Source organism: Tursiops truncatus, chromosome 15, assembly GCF_011762595.2.
Source record: "Tursiops truncatus isolate mTurTru1 chromosome 15, mTurTru1.mat.Y, whole genome shotgun sequence".
NCBI classification, from domain to species: domain Eukaryota; kingdom Metazoa; phylum Chordata; class Mammalia; order Artiodactyla; family Delphinidae; genus Tursiops; species Tursiops truncatus.
In genome coordinates, this window is record NC_047048.1 from 1,791,998 (window position 1) to 1,811,880 (window position 19,883).

Here is a 19,883-nt window from a genome sequence, read left to right on the forward strand (position 1 = left end):
TGGGGTCAGAGCCTTGGGGACACCCAGGTCTAAGAGACTGTAGGGGAAGGGCTGGTACAGGCCAGGAGAAAAACCATGTCGACGGGGAGGGTGTGGGGAAGGGGCCACTGCGTCCCCAGCTGCAGAGAGAGCGGCCGTCACAGAGCTGAGTGGGGTGGGGTGCGGGGGGGCCCTGTGAGACCCGCTGACAATGGATGAGGCTGCTACTAGCAGGGACAGCGGCTTTCCGCCGCTTCTGTGAGCTGCGCCCATGGCCCACCTACCCCCAGGCTTCCCGGCTTTTACTCCCTCAAAGCCGGGCCGGAGGGGAGGGCTGGGGGGCTGCCTGAATGGCCGCCCCGGGGAGCTTTGGCACACATGGGGCCCTCTGCTTTGAATCCCAGCCTGTTCTGGGCTTCATTAACGAATAGCTCAGGGGCACCCCCTCTCCCTGTTCAGAAAGGACACAGCACCATGGAAACGTCCCCCAGATTCCCCAGGCAGGCACTGCCTAACGGGGCCACCTTCTGGGTTGTCGCTGCCCGGCAGGGCTCCCAGGATAACGGAAGGCGCTGGCCAAAGGCCACTGGTTGGCGTCCAAGCAAAGAAATACGGACCCGTTCCTCCTCCCAACATTCATGCTCTGACCCCAACAGCAGCTAAGAGAAACCAGGGATTTGCATTCTGACATTTTCCCCCCTTAGCCTGCAATTTTGAGGAACCTCCTGTTTAGAATCATCTTGGCGGAGGCCTGGGGGTCACTCTCGGCTACCAGCCTTTAAGGAGGCTCACGTGCAGACCAAGCTGGGCTCCACCTCTGAAGTGAAGAGAGCTGCCAACAGCAAGGAAGGCCAGTGGCACGAGTGGGGAGAGGGATCCCACGTGTTTGTGCACAAGTACGTGTCCACACGTTTACACCTTCCTGCCGGCTCTCCTCCCGCTGGGTGAAGGCCCGAGGGGGCACAGTCCTCCATTCTCCTCTCACCAGCTCCAGCTGAGACCCCCACCCCTCCCCCCTTGAGGCTGCCTCTCTGCTGCCAGGCCCCAGCCTCACGGGAGAGTAGGTGGCAGCAGGCGTGTGGCCGGGCTAAGGGAGAGATGAACGCTGCTCTCCTCTGTCACAACCTCTTCAAGGGCCAACCAGCACCTCTGAAAGTGCCAAGTCTTCCAAGTGACCCATTTGCCCGTGACAAGACACACGGCGACCCGCTCGGGCCGGTGCTGGAGCCAACAGACCAGTCCCTGTAGGGGCGTCAGACAGATTCGAGGGCCCAGCAAGCAGCCGCCTGCAAACGAAGCCACAGGTGCACCTCGTGCTGCGATTTTCCAACAAAATATTGGAAAACCATTATTTTTTCCAGAAGTCAACTATTTTGGGCTCATTCACGTCCGTCTGAGTCCCCAGCAAATGATTCCTTCCCTGCTCCTAAAACAAAAACTAGAATTGGGGGAAATACTCCCTCATTTTCACTTCTTGATGCTCAAGTCCTCACTGATGAACAAGGAAGAGAAATTCAAAGACAGATGCACGAGTTCCCGCACGGCGGGGAGCTGGCTGTGGGACCCTTCCCTCCGGCCGGCTCTGCGCTCCCAGGGCTGTGCTGTGAGCAAAGCAAAAGCCAGGAGCCCAGAAGCACGGGGTTTGTGCAGCATGAGCTACGGCAGTGGCCCACCCAGAGGTCATGAAAGGTCACGCGTTTATAGGGCAATCAAGACAGACCCTGCAAAACAGCTTTTATTTACAAAGGCCAACGATGAGTAGCACAGAGGGAAAAGCTTATGCCTTCCGAGAGACTTGCGTACAAATTACGCGTAGGTCAGAGTGTTCCTAAATACAGAGGTCAAAGACCAGCGAGTCCACCACTTCCTCCTGGAGCCACCTGGTGGCTTCACATTTCAACTCCCAGATGTGGGTTCTCTCGCTTCAAAGGATGCGTACCCGGCGTGATCAGCTGCTAACAGGCCCTTGGGAGCTCGGGGAGGTCCTCACCTGGAGCAGCTGCCGGCCGGCCCCGGGCAGGTCTGAGTGTCCACTCTCCACTGCTCAGAATTTCTGAGCCACACGAGAGCAAACATTGCTTCCAAAACCACAGCAGGGGTTTGAATTGGCTTAGACGGCTTCTCGTGGAATTTAAATTCTATTCAGCTCTTGAAGGTGAACGGGGCTTTCCGCACAGGGTATTTATTACTTAAAAACGAAGCAAAGCTCTGCAGCTCTCACGCTGGTTGCTCTGAGCTAGGTGGCCGTCCTTTTCCTAATGCCATCGGTCTTTTTGCTGGGACGAGGGTTCTGGTCTGTCTGCAGGGCGGCCGGGCCCGTCCAGAGGGGCAGCAGAGAGGCAGGCAAACAGAAGGCAGGCCCTGTAGGCCCCAGGCCCGTCCCGCCCCGCACTGTGCTGCTCCGGCAGCCCTAGAACCCCAGCCCCGAGCCGTGGGCCCCGCGAGCACGCTGGGCACCTGGCATTCTCCAGGGAACAGGTCCACACAGCGTCAGAGGGTCACAGCCTTGAGTTAAGTCATTTACTGAGGTGTCTTCAAGGCTGCTTACTTTTACTAGATCAACATCGCTGGGCCCAAGGAGCACAGGCAGACAAACGTACGTATCTGCAATTCTCAGGAGCATTTTCTTGGAAAACTCAGGTCCCGGGGCTGAGCTTGCCCATCCCAGCTCTGCCGACGGCCAGCCCGCTGCACACACGGCCTTTTCCTCCAGGACCAGGCGAGGACGTCCCGACAGTGACCCATCCGTCATAGGTCTCCAGAGCCCTGGGCTCCTGAGAGCAAGGAGTAATGCAGAAATGCCCGTTTTTGAATGGGGTGGGGGGGAGAATGACCCCCTGGGGACCTGCAGGCCGCGGGCATCGCCTTCATCACCCTCTGGGTGCCTGACTGGTGGACTGGCTCCTACAGGCCTTTAGCTGAGCCGGCACCCAGAGGAGGAACGGGCCCAGTGGATGAAACAAGGCAAAGGTCGGCAGTGAGTTCACCCGAGTTAGCCATCAGTCCAGCGGGGGAAACAGAAGAAAAAACGGACTTGGAAACTCACAGGCCGAGTAAAGAAAACATGACACAAGCCTGGCCCCCTGGCTGAACTTTTTTCAACCCACTGTATGACCGGCACCTGAGCGGTGAAAGGGGCTGGCGGGTCCCCCGCCTGACTCCGGGTGGCCGGGGCTGGGAGATCCCTCCGCCTCTCTCACGGGACAGGGCAACACAGATCCTCCTGGCCACACGCCTCGCCCGTGCTGGAGCCGGGAGCCTCTGACCGCTGTGAGGAGGGCCCCGGAGTTTCTGAAAGAAGGAAAAGCCTGAGCCGGAGCCCCTGAGGTGCAACACGGGAAGGGCTGCCGCGCCGTCGGGGCGCTGGGGGTCCCGCTGGCGACGGGGAGGCGGAGGGGTGGCCCGGGACTAAGCTCTCCCTGGTGCGCAGGGCCCTCCGTTCGGGCTGAGAGCGAGAGTTCTTGCATCAGCTCTCCCAAGGCGCGTTGCCTGTCCTGGAGCTGGTGGCCGAGTGGCGTCAGCGCCGATGAAGCAGCCCGCGCCTACACGGCCGCAGGTGGCCAGAGGTGCCCCGAGAGGACGTGTCTCGGCCGGGCCCCCTGCTGCCCCCCAGCCCGGGCAGGTGTGTCTGTCCGGCATGAAGACCACCGGGGGTAGGGGGGGACGCGGGCCTGCAGCCGGGGCTGCAGAACGTAGGCGACCCCTTCCCAGAGATAAAATAAAGAGAGGCATTCGGGGTTCCCTCAACAAACAAACGGGCAAAACGGAAGAGAAAAACCGGGGACGGAGGTGAGGTGTCAGTAGGTACTGTTCTCCTCCCCACAAGATAAGTTCCTTTCCGGTCTGAGTGCTTCTGTCCTCTGAACCTAACCTTGCCCGGACAGGGCATCGCCACGTGCCGGGCGACCCGACCGCAGGGGCCTAGGGCGGGGAGGCGATTTTCTTCGTGGGCACAGGCGGAGCTAAGACGATCTCGTCGGAGTCATCGGAGTTCACGTCCTCCGCGGGCGGAGTCGCGGCGCGCTGCGGCCCCGAGGGAGGGGGCTCCGCTGCAACAGAGAAGGGCCGGCGGTCACAGCCACGCTCAGCGCCGCCGGGGGCGGACACGCGAGGGACGGCGGGGCAGGCCTGACGGACGCCACGCCACGCCACGCGGCCACCCTCGTTAGAGCCTACTCGCACCCTCTGCGCTCAGCTCCCAAGCGTCGGCCAGTCTCCCCAAAGCAAAACAGCCGCGAAAGGTGAAGGCTGGCGGCACGGGGGAGGCTCAAGGCGGCGGCGGGGATTCTCTGCACGGCGCCCTCACGGTAGCGTGCGTCCGGGAGTCTGCGGCCCGGGAGGCCGGCTGTGACTCGTGGGCAGATGCAGCCGGTGGCCCCCGGCTTCCTTGGGAGGACACGCCCCCCGCAGGAGGAGGGGGCCGGCTAGGCCAGGCCAACACCCAGGGACCACCCGCGAGCTCTCGCTCCCTTCTTCACGCACATCTGAACTCTTCATCGTAATCGACCCTAGGTTGGGATGCGCCTGCCGACCACCCTGCAGACCCCCTGCGCCCTCAGTGGCCACCTGGATGGGATGTGAGGAAGGGGCAGTTTCCCCTGGGGCCTGGGGCCCGTGCTCCCAGCCCCAGAAGACGGCCTCTGCTCTGACTGCTTCACAGAGTAAAATGCCAATAAAAAAGGAACCAATCCCTGACTTGAGATAAAAGAAGGAAGGAAATCACCACCCCGCGTGCTGCGGATACTGTAACTGTGTCAGCTTTTTTTCTGTAACTGTCAAGAAGACTATGAGAGTGGAAAAACTTATGAAATTAAAAACAGCAGTTTTCAAGGTTAGCTTCAGTTTTTCTTTCCCTTTAAAAACACTTTCACAATCAGATCCAACAAGGGCTCCATGTGCAGTTTTCACAGGGACCGTTTCCTCGTGTCAACAAGGGCCCGAACGAGGCCGGCGGTGGCACTTTTCAGGCAGGAGGATGAGCTACCGCTTTGAAAGGACACGCGTTTAACAAGAGGAGGAAAGGGCGGTATACACAGGCCCTTTAGCCCTGATCGAGGAATCTAAAGGTCGCCAGACGTAGGGTCTGGTGAAATCCGCCTGAAACTGGTTTTGGGAGAATAATATGCAGCCTTTGGGGAGCTTTACAGACGGAGGTTTTGGACAGAACCTCAAAGTTCAAAGTTCGCTCTGACAAAGCCAGACAAGATTACCGAAGAGGACAGAGTACGATTTTTCACACGTGGCGGTTTCCAGGTCAGGCAAGCCCCGGAAGGGCCCCCGCGACCCGACACTCACCAGAGCAGGGCAGCGGGGCTGCCGGTGCCCCTGGCCCCCATGGCCTCGGCGCTCCGTCCCTGGGAGCCGGAGCCTCCGCGGTCTCCCCGCTGCTCCCCTCGCTGTCTTCCTGCCCTGAAACGACAGGCACGTGGGAGGCTCCCATCCTCACAGGCTCGTCGCACCCACCCATCTCCCTAGGCGCACACTTCTGTTCAGAAAAACTGCTCCTTTTACAGTTCTCCCTCGTTACGAAGCACCACGCCCTTCCTGCACCTGCCCTTCTCCGACTGCGCCTCTGCGACCTCAGAACTCAGCCCGCGCGCCACGCTCGCAAACGAGACTCAAGAGTACGCTGTCTAGTGACAGTCCCCAACCTCACGCCGCCACCTCTGTGCCCCCTCTGGCGTACAGAGATGGTCCAAGCAAGTGTCCCGGTTACAGTCTGAGGGAGGAGGACCTGAAGTACAGGCAGAATCATACATTTGGGGACTGAAAGCGACTTGCAAGGGGCCCTGCCCAGCCCTCGGGCTCTCGCACAGGAGGAGTGAGGCCCGGGGAGGACCCCGAGTCTGGAGTGGGGCAGAGCCGGGACCGGGCCTCACCATGGGCTGTGCGCCCCTGCCAGTCCAGGGATTTCTCCACTGACTGTTACTGGATCTTAATGAAGCAGAAGAGGAAATACAGGCAAAGTTTTACTTAAAACCAACAAACAGGAAAAACATTGGCCCAAAGGAGGGACACCGCGTTGCTCTAGTTAGAGCTGAGAATAAAAATCAAAACCACGAAGCTCCGGCGGCGTGGGTTGCGGTCACCGACCCCGGAACCGGCCAGCCTGTCGGGCTCCGGGAAGTCGCTTGGGGCCGGCTCTTTCCCCTACGACCCAAGGGACAGGGGACGGAGCTGTGACAGGAAGGTGTGGCCGAGGCGGTACCCAGCTCGCAGGTGGCCGTGGGACGAGCCCCCTGACACGACTTTACACGTCCCAGCTTCCGGGACGGTGGCAGCTCTTTTGGTTGAAACCTCAGAAGGCCAGCTGCCCCTCGCGTGAAATCCAAAATGAAATGCAATTACCAGGAGAGGCTGCAGGGAAGGGCGGAGAGGAGGGTGCACTGTGTGGGGCCCAAGCAGGTCTGTCGGGAAACGCTGCAGGGGCAGCTCGTGGACCAGCAGCACTGGGAGAGAGAGAGAGACTAGCTGATTCTGACTTTAGGGAAGGCCAGCGTCGTGCGAGGCCGACGGGCCCAGGTCCTGAGACATCGTGCGAGGCCGACGGGCCCAGGTCCTGAGACATCGTGCGAGGCCGACGGGCCCAGGTCCTGAGACAGGCGGGCTGTGAGGGGCCTCGGGCGTGTCCCCTGCACCCCTGGCCGTGGCTGGCTGCACCAGGGACGGGCCCCAACCCGAGCTCGGCCCCTGGCCCGCTGTAAGTCCCACTGTTTGCCCGAGGTGACTCATACAGGGTTCTGAGCCGTTGCAGCCGGGACAGTCCTGACCAAGCCCCGGCGGATCCGGCAGGCACGGCGCCACTGACAAGAATGTGTTGCTGCAGCAAGGCTTCTGACGACACCCACGTCTTCCTGAACACGGGTCATGCCATGGTGTCCTTCAGGAAGGGGCAGGGCATCGGCACAGGCCGACAGGCAGTCTGCAAACCGAGGGCTCCCCGAACCCCATGCTATTAACCCCTCCCATCTGTTTTCTCCCAGCAGGAGGAACGGTCCTAGAAAGGCTTCTTTCCGAGGACCGGAGCCTGTGGCCCACCTCACCCGGTGGGTGGGTGTAGCTTACGCTCTGGTGACACACCCTGTGCCTTTCCGGCTGGGCAGCCCCCGCAGGTGTCCGGCACTGCCCCGCGATACAGAACAGAGGTAGGCCTGCCAGGTGGACTTACCTGTGCCTGGCCCGTGCCAGGTGTGCCCGGAAGGCAGACTGGATGATGGTGATGGCCTCCTCTTGCCACGGGTCCCCCTCGGCCTGGACGACGGGGCTCGGGACGCGGGGCTCGGGCGAGTCCTGGGGCAGCGACGGTGGGGAAGAGAACCGCGTGAACCCCCGCCACCTCCTGCGCGCGGACCCTCGGCGCCGGGTTAGGAGCGCGGTTCCGACTCGGGTGCTGCCTCGTTACTATTTCATCAGCAGTCTCCTGACTGCAGGTTACTTGGACTCTAGAGGTTCTTAGAATCGGTGTCTGGGGGTTTTCCCAGGGGAGGGACTCCTATCTTTGCTGTAGTTTAAGCCTCTGTCTTGACCCCAAGATGGACACGGTACTCGATGGCCCAGCACCTCAACGCCATTCGGCTCCTGAAGCTCAACCCTGGGGGGGGGGCACGGGTGCCAGGGGTTGGAGGGCGAGGCACACGCCCAGGGCGAGGCAGGACGCGAGGACCCAAAGGCGTCTACGCTTGTCCCGCCGACAAAGCGTGGGAAGAAATGGAGAGAGAACGTTAGGACTTGGGCCCGTGTGCAGCCCCTGAGGGTTACCTGGGTGGGAGGGCTTGGCACGGCAGGGGGGTCCGGGCTGCACACTCCACTAGACAATGGCCTCACCCGTGCCGGATGCGCCCGGAAAGCCGCCTGCAGCACGGCAGCCTAGCGGGGGCAGCGGGGTGGGGGGTGGGGGGAGACGGAGACGGGTGTCAGTTTCCCTGGAAGATGGCAGGCACGGGTTGGGGTGTCCCAGAGGGAGAAGCTCCAACGGCCGAGAAGAGGGCTCCCTTTCTGCCGCAGAATCTCGGCAGTGCCTGAAGGAGCCTCTCTCCCTCACTCGCCACAACCTCCTACAGCGAGAAACCCACTGCTCTGGGAAGGAAAAGGCCCTGTGAAACGCTATTACATTTAGCTGCAAATGTGATTCCGTATTTTACACGTAGTTATGTTTTCATGCTGAGATCGTTTATTCCGTGTTGGAATAGTTATTCCACTCCATACGCTTTCCACGTACAACTTCTAAAGTCAAGTAGGGCGGAGCCTGATCTCAGACTATGACAAAGGAATTACGTATCCTTCGACCTCAATCTTAAATCATTTTCTTTAGAGATACACGTGGATGCTCTGTAAGTGCTGAGATCAACGTTCCGGAGTTTAGGGGCGGCACTTTTATTTCAGGGGTCCTGCCTCTAGTCCTGAGCAGGGCTTACGGCTCCACAACGTTTAGGAGAACGACACTCGAGCACGCCGGGCCCCACCGTTGAACCTGCGTTTAGAGGTTCAGATGCTTCCATGATCACAGTCACCAAAAGAACACATCTTTGTCTTCCTTGAACGCAAAGTGAAGGAAATGCCACAAACAGGGGTTAGGAGACAACAAAGAGGCGAGAGAACATCAGTTACTAAGGACAAAATAACGCACGAAAAGCAAATGAGTATCTAGACAAACCCAGAAGGTTCCCACCACGCGGTTCACAGGAAAGCCACCGCACCCGCTGGAGGGGAGAGGGTGCTGACCGAGCAGGCCAGAAAGGGGAGCAGGCGTCCTGCACGCCATGCTGCCCACACGACAGCCCGCACGGCGGGTCTGTCATCACCCTGGAGGCTGAGGGAGGAGGGGACACCGGAGGGGAAAGGGCGGAACACCATCGACAGCACACAGGCCGCCGCCTGCTTCATAAAGGTGCTGTACGGTCCTTCCAGGGACCCTCGTCCCCTCAGTCGCTCACAAACGTTTACTGAATGCCGACCGCACGCCAGGCACCCCTCTGGGAACCAGGGACCTAGCAGCAGAAACACGGGATGGTCCCTGCGTCCGCGAAACTTACATTCTAATGGGAGGGGCAAACAGTTGCAAAAAGGGTGAAGTATCGGGTAGGCACAGGAGCTATGAAGAAGACTAAAGCAGGGCGCGGGGCTGGGGAGTGCCGGTGGTGCGGCATCCAGGGAAGGCCGTGTTTCAGCAGAGACCTGAGTAAAGCCGGGAGCAGGACATGCGAGTGTCTGGAGGAGGAGCCTTCTAGGCAGAGGGCGCAGCAGGCGCAAAGGCCCTGTGGCAGGAGCAGCCTGGATATTTTCAAGGATGCCAGAGACGCCTCCAGACTGAGCGGGGCCGGAGGGGTGACCGGGGAGCAGCGCACGCAGGGCTTCAGGGAACAGCTTTGGGTTTTGTTCCAAGTGTGAGAGGAGTCATTACGGAGTGATGTGGTTTAACATTTAAAAACATCATCCAGGTGGCTGCACAGGGAATAGGCCGTGGGAGGGCAGAGCAGAAGCTGGGGCCGGTGGGGAGGCCGGGCGAGGGTCCCGGCGGCTTAGATGCGCACTGTCTACCACATACCCTACTGTTCTCCTCTGCTCTGACCCGCATTCCGTCACACCCCTGCTCTCCTTTTCCCGGGCAAGCCACACCCTTTCCCTTACCCAGGGCTTTGTTTGCCGAATTCTCCTGCCCAGGATGCCCTTCCTCTCACTCCCCAGTTCAGTGAGTCCCTCTCCTTCTCAAGGCCCGCCCCCCCCGCAGGGACGTTCCCGGCCCTGGTGAGCAGGAACCCCACAGTGCCGTGGACGTGCCCCTAAACCCCGCTTCCATCCTGGACTGGCCTGTCTGTCTTGATGTCTGTGTCCTGAGGGCCCACAGAACTGATGATCAATAAAAGTGTGTTGAGAGACTGATGAATGACTGAATGAATTATGAAAGTGTGAAATTATCCAAGTGTTTATTTGATGTTAACATCACTTCAGTATTTTAACTCAGTGCTGGGGCCTGGCCTGGGTTCGTGAAAACACGGGCTCAATGACGCGTCTTGAGATCTCCGCACAGTCACTTGAACCAAAGTAAAAATACGTATTTTGAAATTAGTAAAATAAAACTGGCTTACCTCGTCCAGAACGGCCTGTTTTTTCTGAAATAAGGAGATCAGTTACGAATTAACATGAGGATGAGTTTTCTGTGATACCGTATTCGTCCCTTGGTCCCTCCCCCTGCCACAGCCAACAGCGACGCAACAGCAGAGTCAGCCCCCTGCCCGCCACCCGTACCCAAGGGGCTCCGGGAGAGGCTGATGGAGCTGATGCAGACCCGCCTGCAACAGCGAAGGAGGAAGCGAGCGGCCGTGACCGTGACCGGGAGGCGAATCACAGCCGAAGCCCAGGCCGCCACGGGGGCGTCTGCGGTTCCTGGCCGGCTGCACGGCAAAGTGACTCGCAGGGACCACTGAGACGGGATTGTCTTAGGCTCCATGTGAGGAAGCCCCTCCCCCAGCCAGAACTGTCCTATAACATGCTGTGTCCTCTCTGGAGGTCCACAGAGCGGCTGACACTGCCCGCTGGTGATGTTACAAAGGGGACCCCCGTGCAGGGTCTGGGTCACTGACTCCCAAGTCTGACCAGTCATCAAAATCACGGGGTGGCGGGGGAATTTCTCCGGTGCTGTCACGGTACTATGGTTAAGTGGTACATCCTCATTCCTAGAAGATACGCACTGAAGTCTCATAACGTCTAAAACTTACTTTCAAACAGTTCTGGAAAAAACAGTACGTGCAGAAAAGAAACGTGGCTAAACGCGCGCTGTTGCTGAACCGCGGTGAGGGGCGAGAATTAGCACCTCACTGAACATACTGAGTTCTTTCAACGTTCTATGTTTTGTAGATTTTCGTCATCAAAGTTGGGAAGAAGCCATGATTAAAAAAACCCTCCACCGGCAGATTTCCGGAGCTAAGATCTTACACTATTCGGGCAGGTGGAGAGCTCCAGTTTCTGTTTGTTTGTCCAGCTGGGGGAACAAGGGTCACGTGCGTTCTATCAAACGGGGGGAGGGGGCTTTTTTGGAGCATTTCGTCATCAGAGAGCACCGTCCTTTAACAACTGCAGTCTCCGCGAGCCCCATCTCCGCGAGCCCCCCCAGGAGCTGATGAGAGGAGCCCCACTCCTCCCCCAAGAGAGACCACGGGACATCGCGGCTCCCGGTCTGTCGTGCGCAGCCTGCGGCCCCTGCTGCCCTACTCAGCCCACCCCCGGGCCTGAGACCCCACGCGCAGCCCTGCTGTCCCGTCACCCACACCGCTGTCCCCTGAGGAGCAGCCCCGAGGCAGGCTCTCCCTGTTCCTGACAAGATGGCCATCCCGGGAGCCCCAGCGAAGGGCTGCCATGGGGCCCGAACCGCCAGGGAGACCCCTAAGCTCAGTCCCGTGCTTGCAGGGGCGCTGCACCCACAGCCTGCATCCCTGGGACCCATCGGGAGGTGACAGAGGCTTCCAGACCAGCCACTGCCCGGCCCGCGGCAGGCACCCCCCAGCTCGCCTACACGGGCTCCAGGCGCGGCCTTCCTCTCGCCCTCGCCACCCAAGACCCCGGGTCTCCGGAGGCTATCTTCTGCCTCCCTACGTTTTCCTACGTGTCTAGGGCGTCTGGCATGGAGCCCGCCCCGGCAAAGGGACGGAGGAAGGGCTGGCGAGTGAGGATGTGGGCGGCAGAGGGCCGGCGGGTGAGGGAACTCTCACCCAGTGCTGGTGCCCCTTCCATCGGCGCTGCAGGAGCCGGGCGGCGGCGTCTCTTCTCCCCTCGGAGCAGCCGGAGAGGGGCCGGGAGGAGCCCCCCTCGCTCGTGTCCAGCTCCGAGTCCGTCTGGGAGGGACCGGGGGGTCGGGGCGCTTCCCGGGTCTGCAGGAAGTCCAAGGTGAGAAGGGTGACTGGGTCGGGGATGGGGGCGGAGAAGCCGGCTATCAGGCCAGGAAGCAGGATATTAGGATGCAGGCAGAGCTTCTCAGACTAGACTTTAATTTAGAGGAAAAAAATCAGTGTCCATACCGCTCAGCATGCCAGACGACAGAAGAAGTCTCTGGAGAGCTAACACATTCGCTAGTAACTAGGGTGAAAGTCGGTTTTCGTTAACCCTGTAAACTCTGGGGGTAGCGCTCTCCCGCGAGGAGGGGAAGCAACGTGACCTGTGGCGTCATCAGGTAACCACACGCACCGTCTGAGCTCAGTCACGTCGGTGCACCCGTTACCTGCTTCCCGGGAGGTCCTTTACCGGCTCCCTTTTCGTCTAATACTGGATTACAGAAATGGGACTTCTGAGATAAAAGGCAATAGATCCCTAGCTTGGTTTTTTGTTTGTTTGGCCGGACCCCGTGGCACGTGGAACTGCCCGGACCAGGGATCGAACCTGTGTCCCCTGCAGTGGGAGCGCAGAACCAGATGAATTGCACAGACAAAGCCATTACTGCCAGTTCCGGTGGACGTGGAAAATATTTTTTCTCCCTAAGGGAAAGCTCCAGGAATAAGCAGAACTCTCCAATCCACGTGTGTCGGGTGCCCCCCAGGGGTCAGGGCTGCCTGCGGCGGACAAGCCACGGGCCGGTCAGCACCGTGAGCATCCCACTGGGAAAGGAGCCTCGAGGAGACAAACAGCGCGGCTCTGCCCGCCACACGCCGGGCAGTCAGCGGCCCGGCGCCGCAGCCACCTGGGGCCGACAGCGCGGGCGTTTGGGTAGGTGGGGGTCTCCTGAAAAGGGCCCATCGGGCAGGGTGGCCAATCTCCTGGACAGGAGGACAGTGCCTCTGCAGGACTCAGAACACTCTCTAAAGCACTGGAAAATCCGCCAAGGAGATGCACCCACACGGGTAACACAGAAAGCCTACTTTCCTGAACAACGGAACGGACCGAGATGGACCCACACGTCCACCCCACGTGTGGCCAGCTGGACATGCGGGGTCAAGGGCACCGCACAACCCCCGGGGCTCCAGCCAGCCTGCGCCAGGACAGCCACCTTTCCTTTGCCGAATCAGTCGGCGGCCTGGGGTTTGTCTCAACTTGTCATTGGAGAGAGACATGCTCGTCAGCTTCTCCACATTCCCTTTTAGGGCTTTTCTCTTTCCCTTTTGTGCTGGGGTTGAACTATATGTAGCGTCAGATGCTAAAAGAAGGAGGGGCCTTAAAACAGGACTCCAGCTAAATAAGAAAACCTTGTAAGAGGGAGGCCCGTCTAGATTTTTAAAAAAAACAAACCCAAACACTTTTCTTTTCCACTCTCAGCAGATCAGTCAACCCCGCACCTGGTATGCCCTCCCTCTCCTAGAGGCCAGTCCCCGTCAGGCTACTGGCTACCGAAACAGCAAGTCGCTTTCTGAAGCAACAGAACTTCTCGGCTAAAACACGTGCCGGGTAAAGCCTGGCCGTCCTGGTGGATTCGGCGTGTTACTCAGATCTGTAGCCAGGGTCGCAGAAGAGGGCGGCACGGCTGCCCATCTCAGCGTGCACCCACGCTGGACGCCCCGGCCAGGCTGGTCTTCCCTGTCACACACTCACACGACAGGCTCCCCTTGGGGCAAACTGCAGCCACAGGGTTTCAATACCTCAGTTATTAGTTTTTTGTGTTAACAGATGTAAGATTATAATTGCCATCTGGGGAATCCATTAATCGGAAAAAAAAGGATTAGCGAGGAGACACACTCTCGCCACTAGAAGTTCTAGCATAGGTGGCACTGGGCCGACAGGGGCCAGAGGGCTCCCCTGGTTCAAGAAGGTGCTCAGGGAGGAGCCAGGGGAGACCCTCGCCGTCGTGTCCATAGAAATGGAGGGAGCGAGGGGACAGGGAGGAGGGTCAGCCTAGACTCACCGCCTGCCTACCTGCCCACGCGCCCTGCGGAGGGAGCTGCGGCTCCCCAGTCACCCAACCCCCGGCCTAGGGGCAGGGGCAGGGGCCGTGCCGGCCCCCGCGAGCGCCTTCCCGGCCGGCCCCCGTGTCCGTGCAGACTCTGCAACTTACATTGAACCTCCCGGTTCTTCACTGAGAGTTCCAGCCTTCCCCGGGGCCTTCCCAAACTCCTTCTCGCCTTCTAACGGCAACCCTTGTTGGATATTTAAACTTTTATTTGAAGTTTGGGGAAGATCTTCACTCACCGGCTTAACTATCTAAGACGCGAATACTAGTTTGAAAAGTCAATTAACTGATAATTAGTGCAGAACTCCAGGATTCAATACACGCAATTTATAGAAATCGACTGTGATGGTAGAAGGAAACTGGACTGTCAACGTTGGACTCAGGCAAAACTCCAGGCACGGAGACAGTCAGAACCATAACGCATCAGCTCAGAGTCCCGCCATGCCGGACAGGAGGTAAAAACACAGACAACCCTACCTCCGGGCTCGTTTCCTCGGGGTCCTCCTCCCCTCCTTTCTTACTTTCTTCCAGTTCTTGAAACTTCCTGGTAAGTGCTTGAATTTCCTCCCTAAAGTGGGAAGGGAAGAAAGTGACACCTTACTTGCCATGACGCCGTGTAAGATGTCTGTACGTGACAGGAGGGGTGGCGGCCTGCAGAGCTGGCAAGGACGCCCCCCGGGAACGAGGTGGGTGCCCCGCCACCACCTGACTGCCCAGGAGCCGGCACTGCCCAGGGCGACCCCTCCGACCCCACTCCTGACACACGGGAGGAACGGAAAAAATACCGACTGCGTGAACGTTGCACGGATATCCTTTGGGGTTTTTAACAAGCAAGGCGAGTGGAAGGAAGAACAACTCATGTACTTGCTACAGATCTCAGAGGCAAGGTAAAAATAATTCTTCACTGTACGCCCGCCCATTCTGATTGACTTTAATGCTAGGCTTCCGGCAAAGTCTAGTCACGTTTATTCTGAAGATACAATTTGGTATTCATTTCGGTAATCCGTGTCTTACTAATTATTCTGAGTGCTAAATATTTCTGCGCAGATTTCTAACCTACTTTTTTGGGCATTTCTTACTGAGATAACATTCATATAACCCCAAATTCACTATTTTAAAATACGCGATTAAGTGGTTTTTAGTGTAGTCACGACGTTGTGCAACTATCCTCACTATCTAATCCCGGGATAGTTCTGTCACCCCAGACAGGAGCCCCTTACCTGCCACTCCCTACTCTCCCCTCCCCCACCCCCAGCAACCCCTAAGCCGCTGTCTTCTCTATGAATGTGCCCATTCCAGATATGTGCGAATTGCACAGTACGCGGGCTTTTCTGTCCGCCTCTTCAGGGAGCATCAGGTTTCTGACTCATTCACGTCGTGGCAGGTGTCAGCCCTCATCCCTTTGTACGGACGTACTTCCGTTATTACTCTCTTCACCAGCTGACGGACATTTGCCATGTGTCCACTTTTTATCTACGGTGGACAGAGGTCAAGGACGGAGCGTGGGAGGTGGCGTCTGGACCCGGGGTGTGGAATCAGGGCGCGTCTGAGGCTGCCCGCAGCGGCCGTGCTGGAGGAGGGTGCGGGCCGGGCAGCTGGCCGTGATGCCAGAGCGGCAAACACTGGCCCAACCGTGAGCAGCCTTTCCCCAGAGGTCGGATATTTACTCTGAGGGAAACAGCCAACCACGGGAGGACCTCAGGAGAGGGGCGATGTGATCGGGCTGGAGCTGTACGGGCCCGCTCTCGATGCGGGCTGAGCGCGGATGCGCCGGGGTGGGCGGGGCTGGGGAACAAGGAAGGGCCTGGGGCTGCGTGTCTTCCGACTTCGTCCACTCACCTCAAAGCCTCCTCTCTTTCTCTTCCCTCCTTCTCACCCTCCTTCATGTTTTCCAGCTCCTTCTCCAAGTCAGCCTTTATCTGCAGTAGCTGCTTCACCTCCAGACTGAACGAGGAACCAGAGATATTTCAGCGTCATTAAAACAAAGGCTCGCAGTGACCTGGGTCACCAGAGCACGAAGAGCTTTCAGAAAACGTAACGGGTCCAACCTCCTTCCTTATGCATGGATGAGGACGAAGAAAGGCCCTTCTTTGTAACTGCAGGGATCTGGGAGCAGCGCCGGGGGCGCCTGGTTATTTACTGAGCACTTCCCGTGCGCGCGGGCAACGGACGGAGCAGGGCTGCCGGACGAGGCGCAGGCCCCGCTCTCACGGGCGTCACCGTCCCGCGAGGAGAGGCATTAACCCAGCGGTCACACAGCTGGGCGCCTAATCTGCTCCTGAGATGAGAGCTCCCAGGACCCGCCACGGACCAGACGGCGATGCAGCCTGAGCTGAGGCCTCGAAGACAAGAGGGTACCCAGGCACCTCCACCCGAGCTTGCCTGTGCCCCACAGGTGACGCCTCGCTGAGAACGTGGCTTTAAAACGTTCCACTGCTCACGTGGTGGTGACCTCACGTGAATGAGAAACATCACCAGGAGTGTCACACGGTAAGGGCTCACGGAGTGGAAGTTATTATCGTGCCATGCGACGGCTTAAGAGATAATCAGAGATGCTATTTACCATGCAAAATGACTGGCCTAATTTTTATAAAGAACCTAGCACATGGATGCACTATTAGGCTTCGACTGGAGGTGAAAAAACAGGTGGAGTGGGAAGGGATTTGCCTTCTGCTGTGAACAGAAGGCAGCAGAGACGGGTCCTTCTCAGACCTCGACGTGCACGTGAATCACCAGGGGGGGTCTCATTAGATGCAGAGTCAGGTTCAGGAGATCTGGGCCAGGCCAAGGTAGCCAGCCCCGGGTGGGCAGGGCCCAAGGGTCTGCATCTCTAACCAGCCCCCAGCTGATGCTGCGGCCGTTGGCTTCCTAGGCCACACTCTGAGTAGCAAGGTCTCAGAAACACCATCTCAGAAGATGCATGGGTTTAGCCTGCTCACGACAGAACTGCAACTGGAGAAGCCACACGTAAACAGGAGGAGACAGGAGCATTTTAAGGGGGCTACAGAGCGAGACACTAGAGAACAAAGGGCAAATGAGCAGAACCTTGAGGCTTCGCCTTCCACACTCTTATGGTCACACTGAATACTCCACACGCCACAGCACTGTCTTGTTTGATGCACAGATTAGGTGCTGTAAACATAGTACTGAATCTTTAACCCCTTCTGCAAGAGACCTGATGGATGGCCTGTTATCTTACACGCATCAATCACAGTCAATGCTTCTCTGAAAAAGAATTTGGAAAGCCCTCTGGAATTCCGTGTAAAGAATTTGGAAAGCCGTCTGGAATTCCGTGTAAAGAATTTGGAAAGCCGTCTGGAATTCCGTGTAAAGAATTTGGAAAGCCGTCTGGAATTCCGTGTAGAGAGATTTAAGTGGCACCCTCCGCCCCGTGCTTTTCGTGACGTCATACGGCCAATCAGTGTCTCCTTTTCCCCACTAAAGCTGCCTTCATTTCACAACTAAAACACCACAAGTTTCAGTATCGTAGAAACGTATCTGTGTGACGACTGCCATGAGCTGAGCCTTCCCCAAATCCCCAGAACAGCTCAAGTCCCGCAACTACACAAGTCACGGGAGCAGGACCCCTCCCGGAGGTGGCCGGGCGCCAGCCGTACGGGACAACGTACTCTCGCTCCTGCAGCCGGGTGTGCAGGGCATTCCGCTCGCCCTTCAGGCTCTTCACAACCCCCCGCAGTCGCTCGCTCTCCTCCTGGCGGTCGGGACGTGGCTGCCGGTGCACCGTGGAGCTGGACACCGAGTGAGCCGGCGGGGTAGACAGGACCACCTCTGAAGCGTGTGATTTGGGGCTTTCCATCAGACTTATTTTCTGGAGGCAACAAGGCATCTGTTAGACGTTATTTCTTACTTTACTTTCCTAGGAAAGGGACAACGGCCAAGGGGAAACTCATCCCAAGCAAGGGAATGGGAAGAGCTCTGCGTGTGATCTGAGAAGCCTGGGACACTGACCGGGGACAATTCTGCTCCACCAGAGTCCTGGGGGCGATGGAAGGGCATTCCGCACCCCCCCCCCCCCCGCCCCCAGAACTCTCTTCCTCTGGAGCAGGGAGCACGCAGACCCAGCCGGGATGGGGCAGGTGCGGTAATAGACAGCAGAGCACGGAAGGTGAAACCGTAAACTGCTTTCCTTTGTGCTTGTTTACCCTCTTATTTCCCTAGGACGTCTGGAATTTTCAGCCTCTGTGCTTTCACACGTCAAGGACGATCCAGCTCTGCCAGCTGGAGATACTGAGCGCCTTCAGATTCCCACTGATACCAGCATCTCCCCGAGCGGAAGAGCGCTGCCCCACCGGCTTCTGGACCACCCCTGGCTGCCCTTCCTTCCTAACAAGCTTCATTCTTGAACTACCCACAATTTATAGACACTTAAGTTCTCTGCTTTGTAAATACATGAAATGATTGTTTTTTTTTATTGCTCCCCTCTAGGTTTCCTCTGCATCCAAACAGTGGACAGTTCTAACTTGACACTGTACCAGTACTCAAAAGGGAGGGACACTTCTGACCCATTTCAACAGAACCAGGTTGACGACATTTGCAAATTCACATGGGGGATATGAGGAAACGGTAACTTCCTAACTTTCCTGGTTGGCAAAGTGCGGATGCACAGTTTTCTGAGAATTCAAATACTACACGAGTGGTGAGAAACAGTCTGGTAAGTGACTGGTAGTAAAAAGCCCCCAGGTGCACGGCAGGCTGGGTGTCTGAAAGGCTCTGGGATCCTACGCACCCAGCGACGGGTGCCCACGAGAGCCTGAAACGATTCGGTGTGTCGTGTGACCATGCTTTGCCGTCTGTGACACGAGGGACAGGCATGACACGCCCTTAGGTCTCGTCCGGACCCGTAAGAGTCTCCTCTTGCCAGCGTGTCCGCGTGCCGTCTGCGGACAGACGGCCACCGTTTACATGTTCAGCGCAACCCGACTCCCTGCGTAAGTCCCGGGAGCGGCGCTGCGTCTGTCCCATGTTCTAAGACCCGCTGCTCTCACATAGGCAGGTCCTGAGCAGGGAAGGTGCCGTGGCGGGACCACACTCACTTTTTCCAGCTCTGCGATCCGCCGAAGCAGCCGGGGCTTGCTCCACTCCACCGAGCCTGATGGGACAGCGGGGTGTGACGGGCGCCCTTCGTACAGCCGTCCTGACGGGCCCCTTCAGCCCGGACCTCCCGTCTGGAGCACGGCCCGACGGCATCCCCTCCAGAGGCTGGCCCCCATGGCCGGCGGCCCCACGCCCGGCAGACCTGCGGTGCCGAGGGCGGCCCCACGGCGACGTCTGTTCCCTTTCACCGCGGCTTTACCGACACAAGCGGTCGGGAGAGGGCTCAGTGCGGCCTTCTCTCCCGATTCCACCCCGTCGGGCTCTGGCCTCACCAGCCTGCCAAGACGGCCCTTCTCCAGCTCAGCAGCAAGTCCACTCCGCCACATCCCAGGCCCCGGCCTCGGCCCCAGCCCCCGGGCCACCAGTGTGTTCCCCGACACCCACACGCTCCTGGAGGCCCCTCAAGCGGCTCAGCTGGTCCATCCTCCCCCCACTCACTCGCTGGGTGACCGGACTCTCGCCGGGTCACCTGGTCCCCGACGGCCTCCAGGACGGGTCCTCCTGCGGAGGGCCCCGCCCGACCCCCGACTCACCGACGCACCGACCTCCACCGGCCACCTACCCACCCCCCCGGCACGCTCGCTCCATGTCCCCCACCCCCCCGTCCTTTCAGTAGCCCGGACCCCATGTGCCTCACAGGCTGCACCCACTCCCCATGTGCACCGGAGCCCGGCCACCTCTCACCACTGCTGTGCCACCTGGGCCAGGCCACCAGCGGCCCCTGCGAGGCCCTTTCCTACACGGCGTCCACTCAGCACAGGAGCAGGGGGTCCTCGAGAGGCGAGGCAGACCCTCCCACCCCTGCTCCAGCCCTCTGTCCCCTGAGTGGCCTGCAGGGCCCTGTTCTCCCCCGCCCTCACCTCTGTGTCCATGGCCAGCGCGTACGCAGGCTGGGCCCCCGGCCTCAGACGCGCCGGGACGC

General features: G+C 58.9%; 1 protein-coding gene across 8 annotated transcripts in view; it reads right to left on the bottom strand.

The window, feature by feature from the left end:
- Nucleotides 1-1,696: 1,696 nt before the first annotated feature.
- Nucleotides 1,697-19,883, bottom strand: part of IQCE (IQ motif containing E) — a 41,744-nt gene continuing 23,557 nt past the window's right edge. For 3 of the 8 annotated variants that reach the window (XM_033840434.2, XM_073791829.1, XM_073791830.1), the window contains 10 exons: nt 18,901-18,956; nt 17,476-17,675; nt 15,686-15,790; nt 14,324-14,414; nt 11,685-11,843; nt 10,065-10,088; nt 7,738-7,845; nt 7,148-7,269; nt 6,714-6,859; nt 5,447-6,428 (listed from right to left, as the gene is read on the bottom strand). In XM_033840434.2, the coding sequence (XP_033696325.1) occupies nt 6,130-6,428; nt 6,714-6,859; nt 7,148-7,269; nt 7,738-7,845; nt 10,065-10,088; nt 11,685-11,843; nt 14,324-14,414; nt 15,686-15,790; nt 17,476-17,675; nt 18,901-18,956 (1,310 nt within the window). In that variant the 3' untranslated portion in view covers nt 5,447-6,129. Of the gene's footprint in view, nt 4,029-5,274; nt 5,389-5,446; nt 6,429-6,713; nt 6,860-7,147; nt 7,270-7,737; nt 7,846-10,064; nt 10,089-11,684; nt 11,844-14,323; nt 14,415-15,685; nt 15,791-17,475; nt 17,676-18,900; nt 18,957-19,883 lie in introns of those variants that run through there. The other 5 variants (XM_033840435.2, XM_033840436.2, XM_073791831.1 and 2 more) reach the window with 5 other exon arrangements.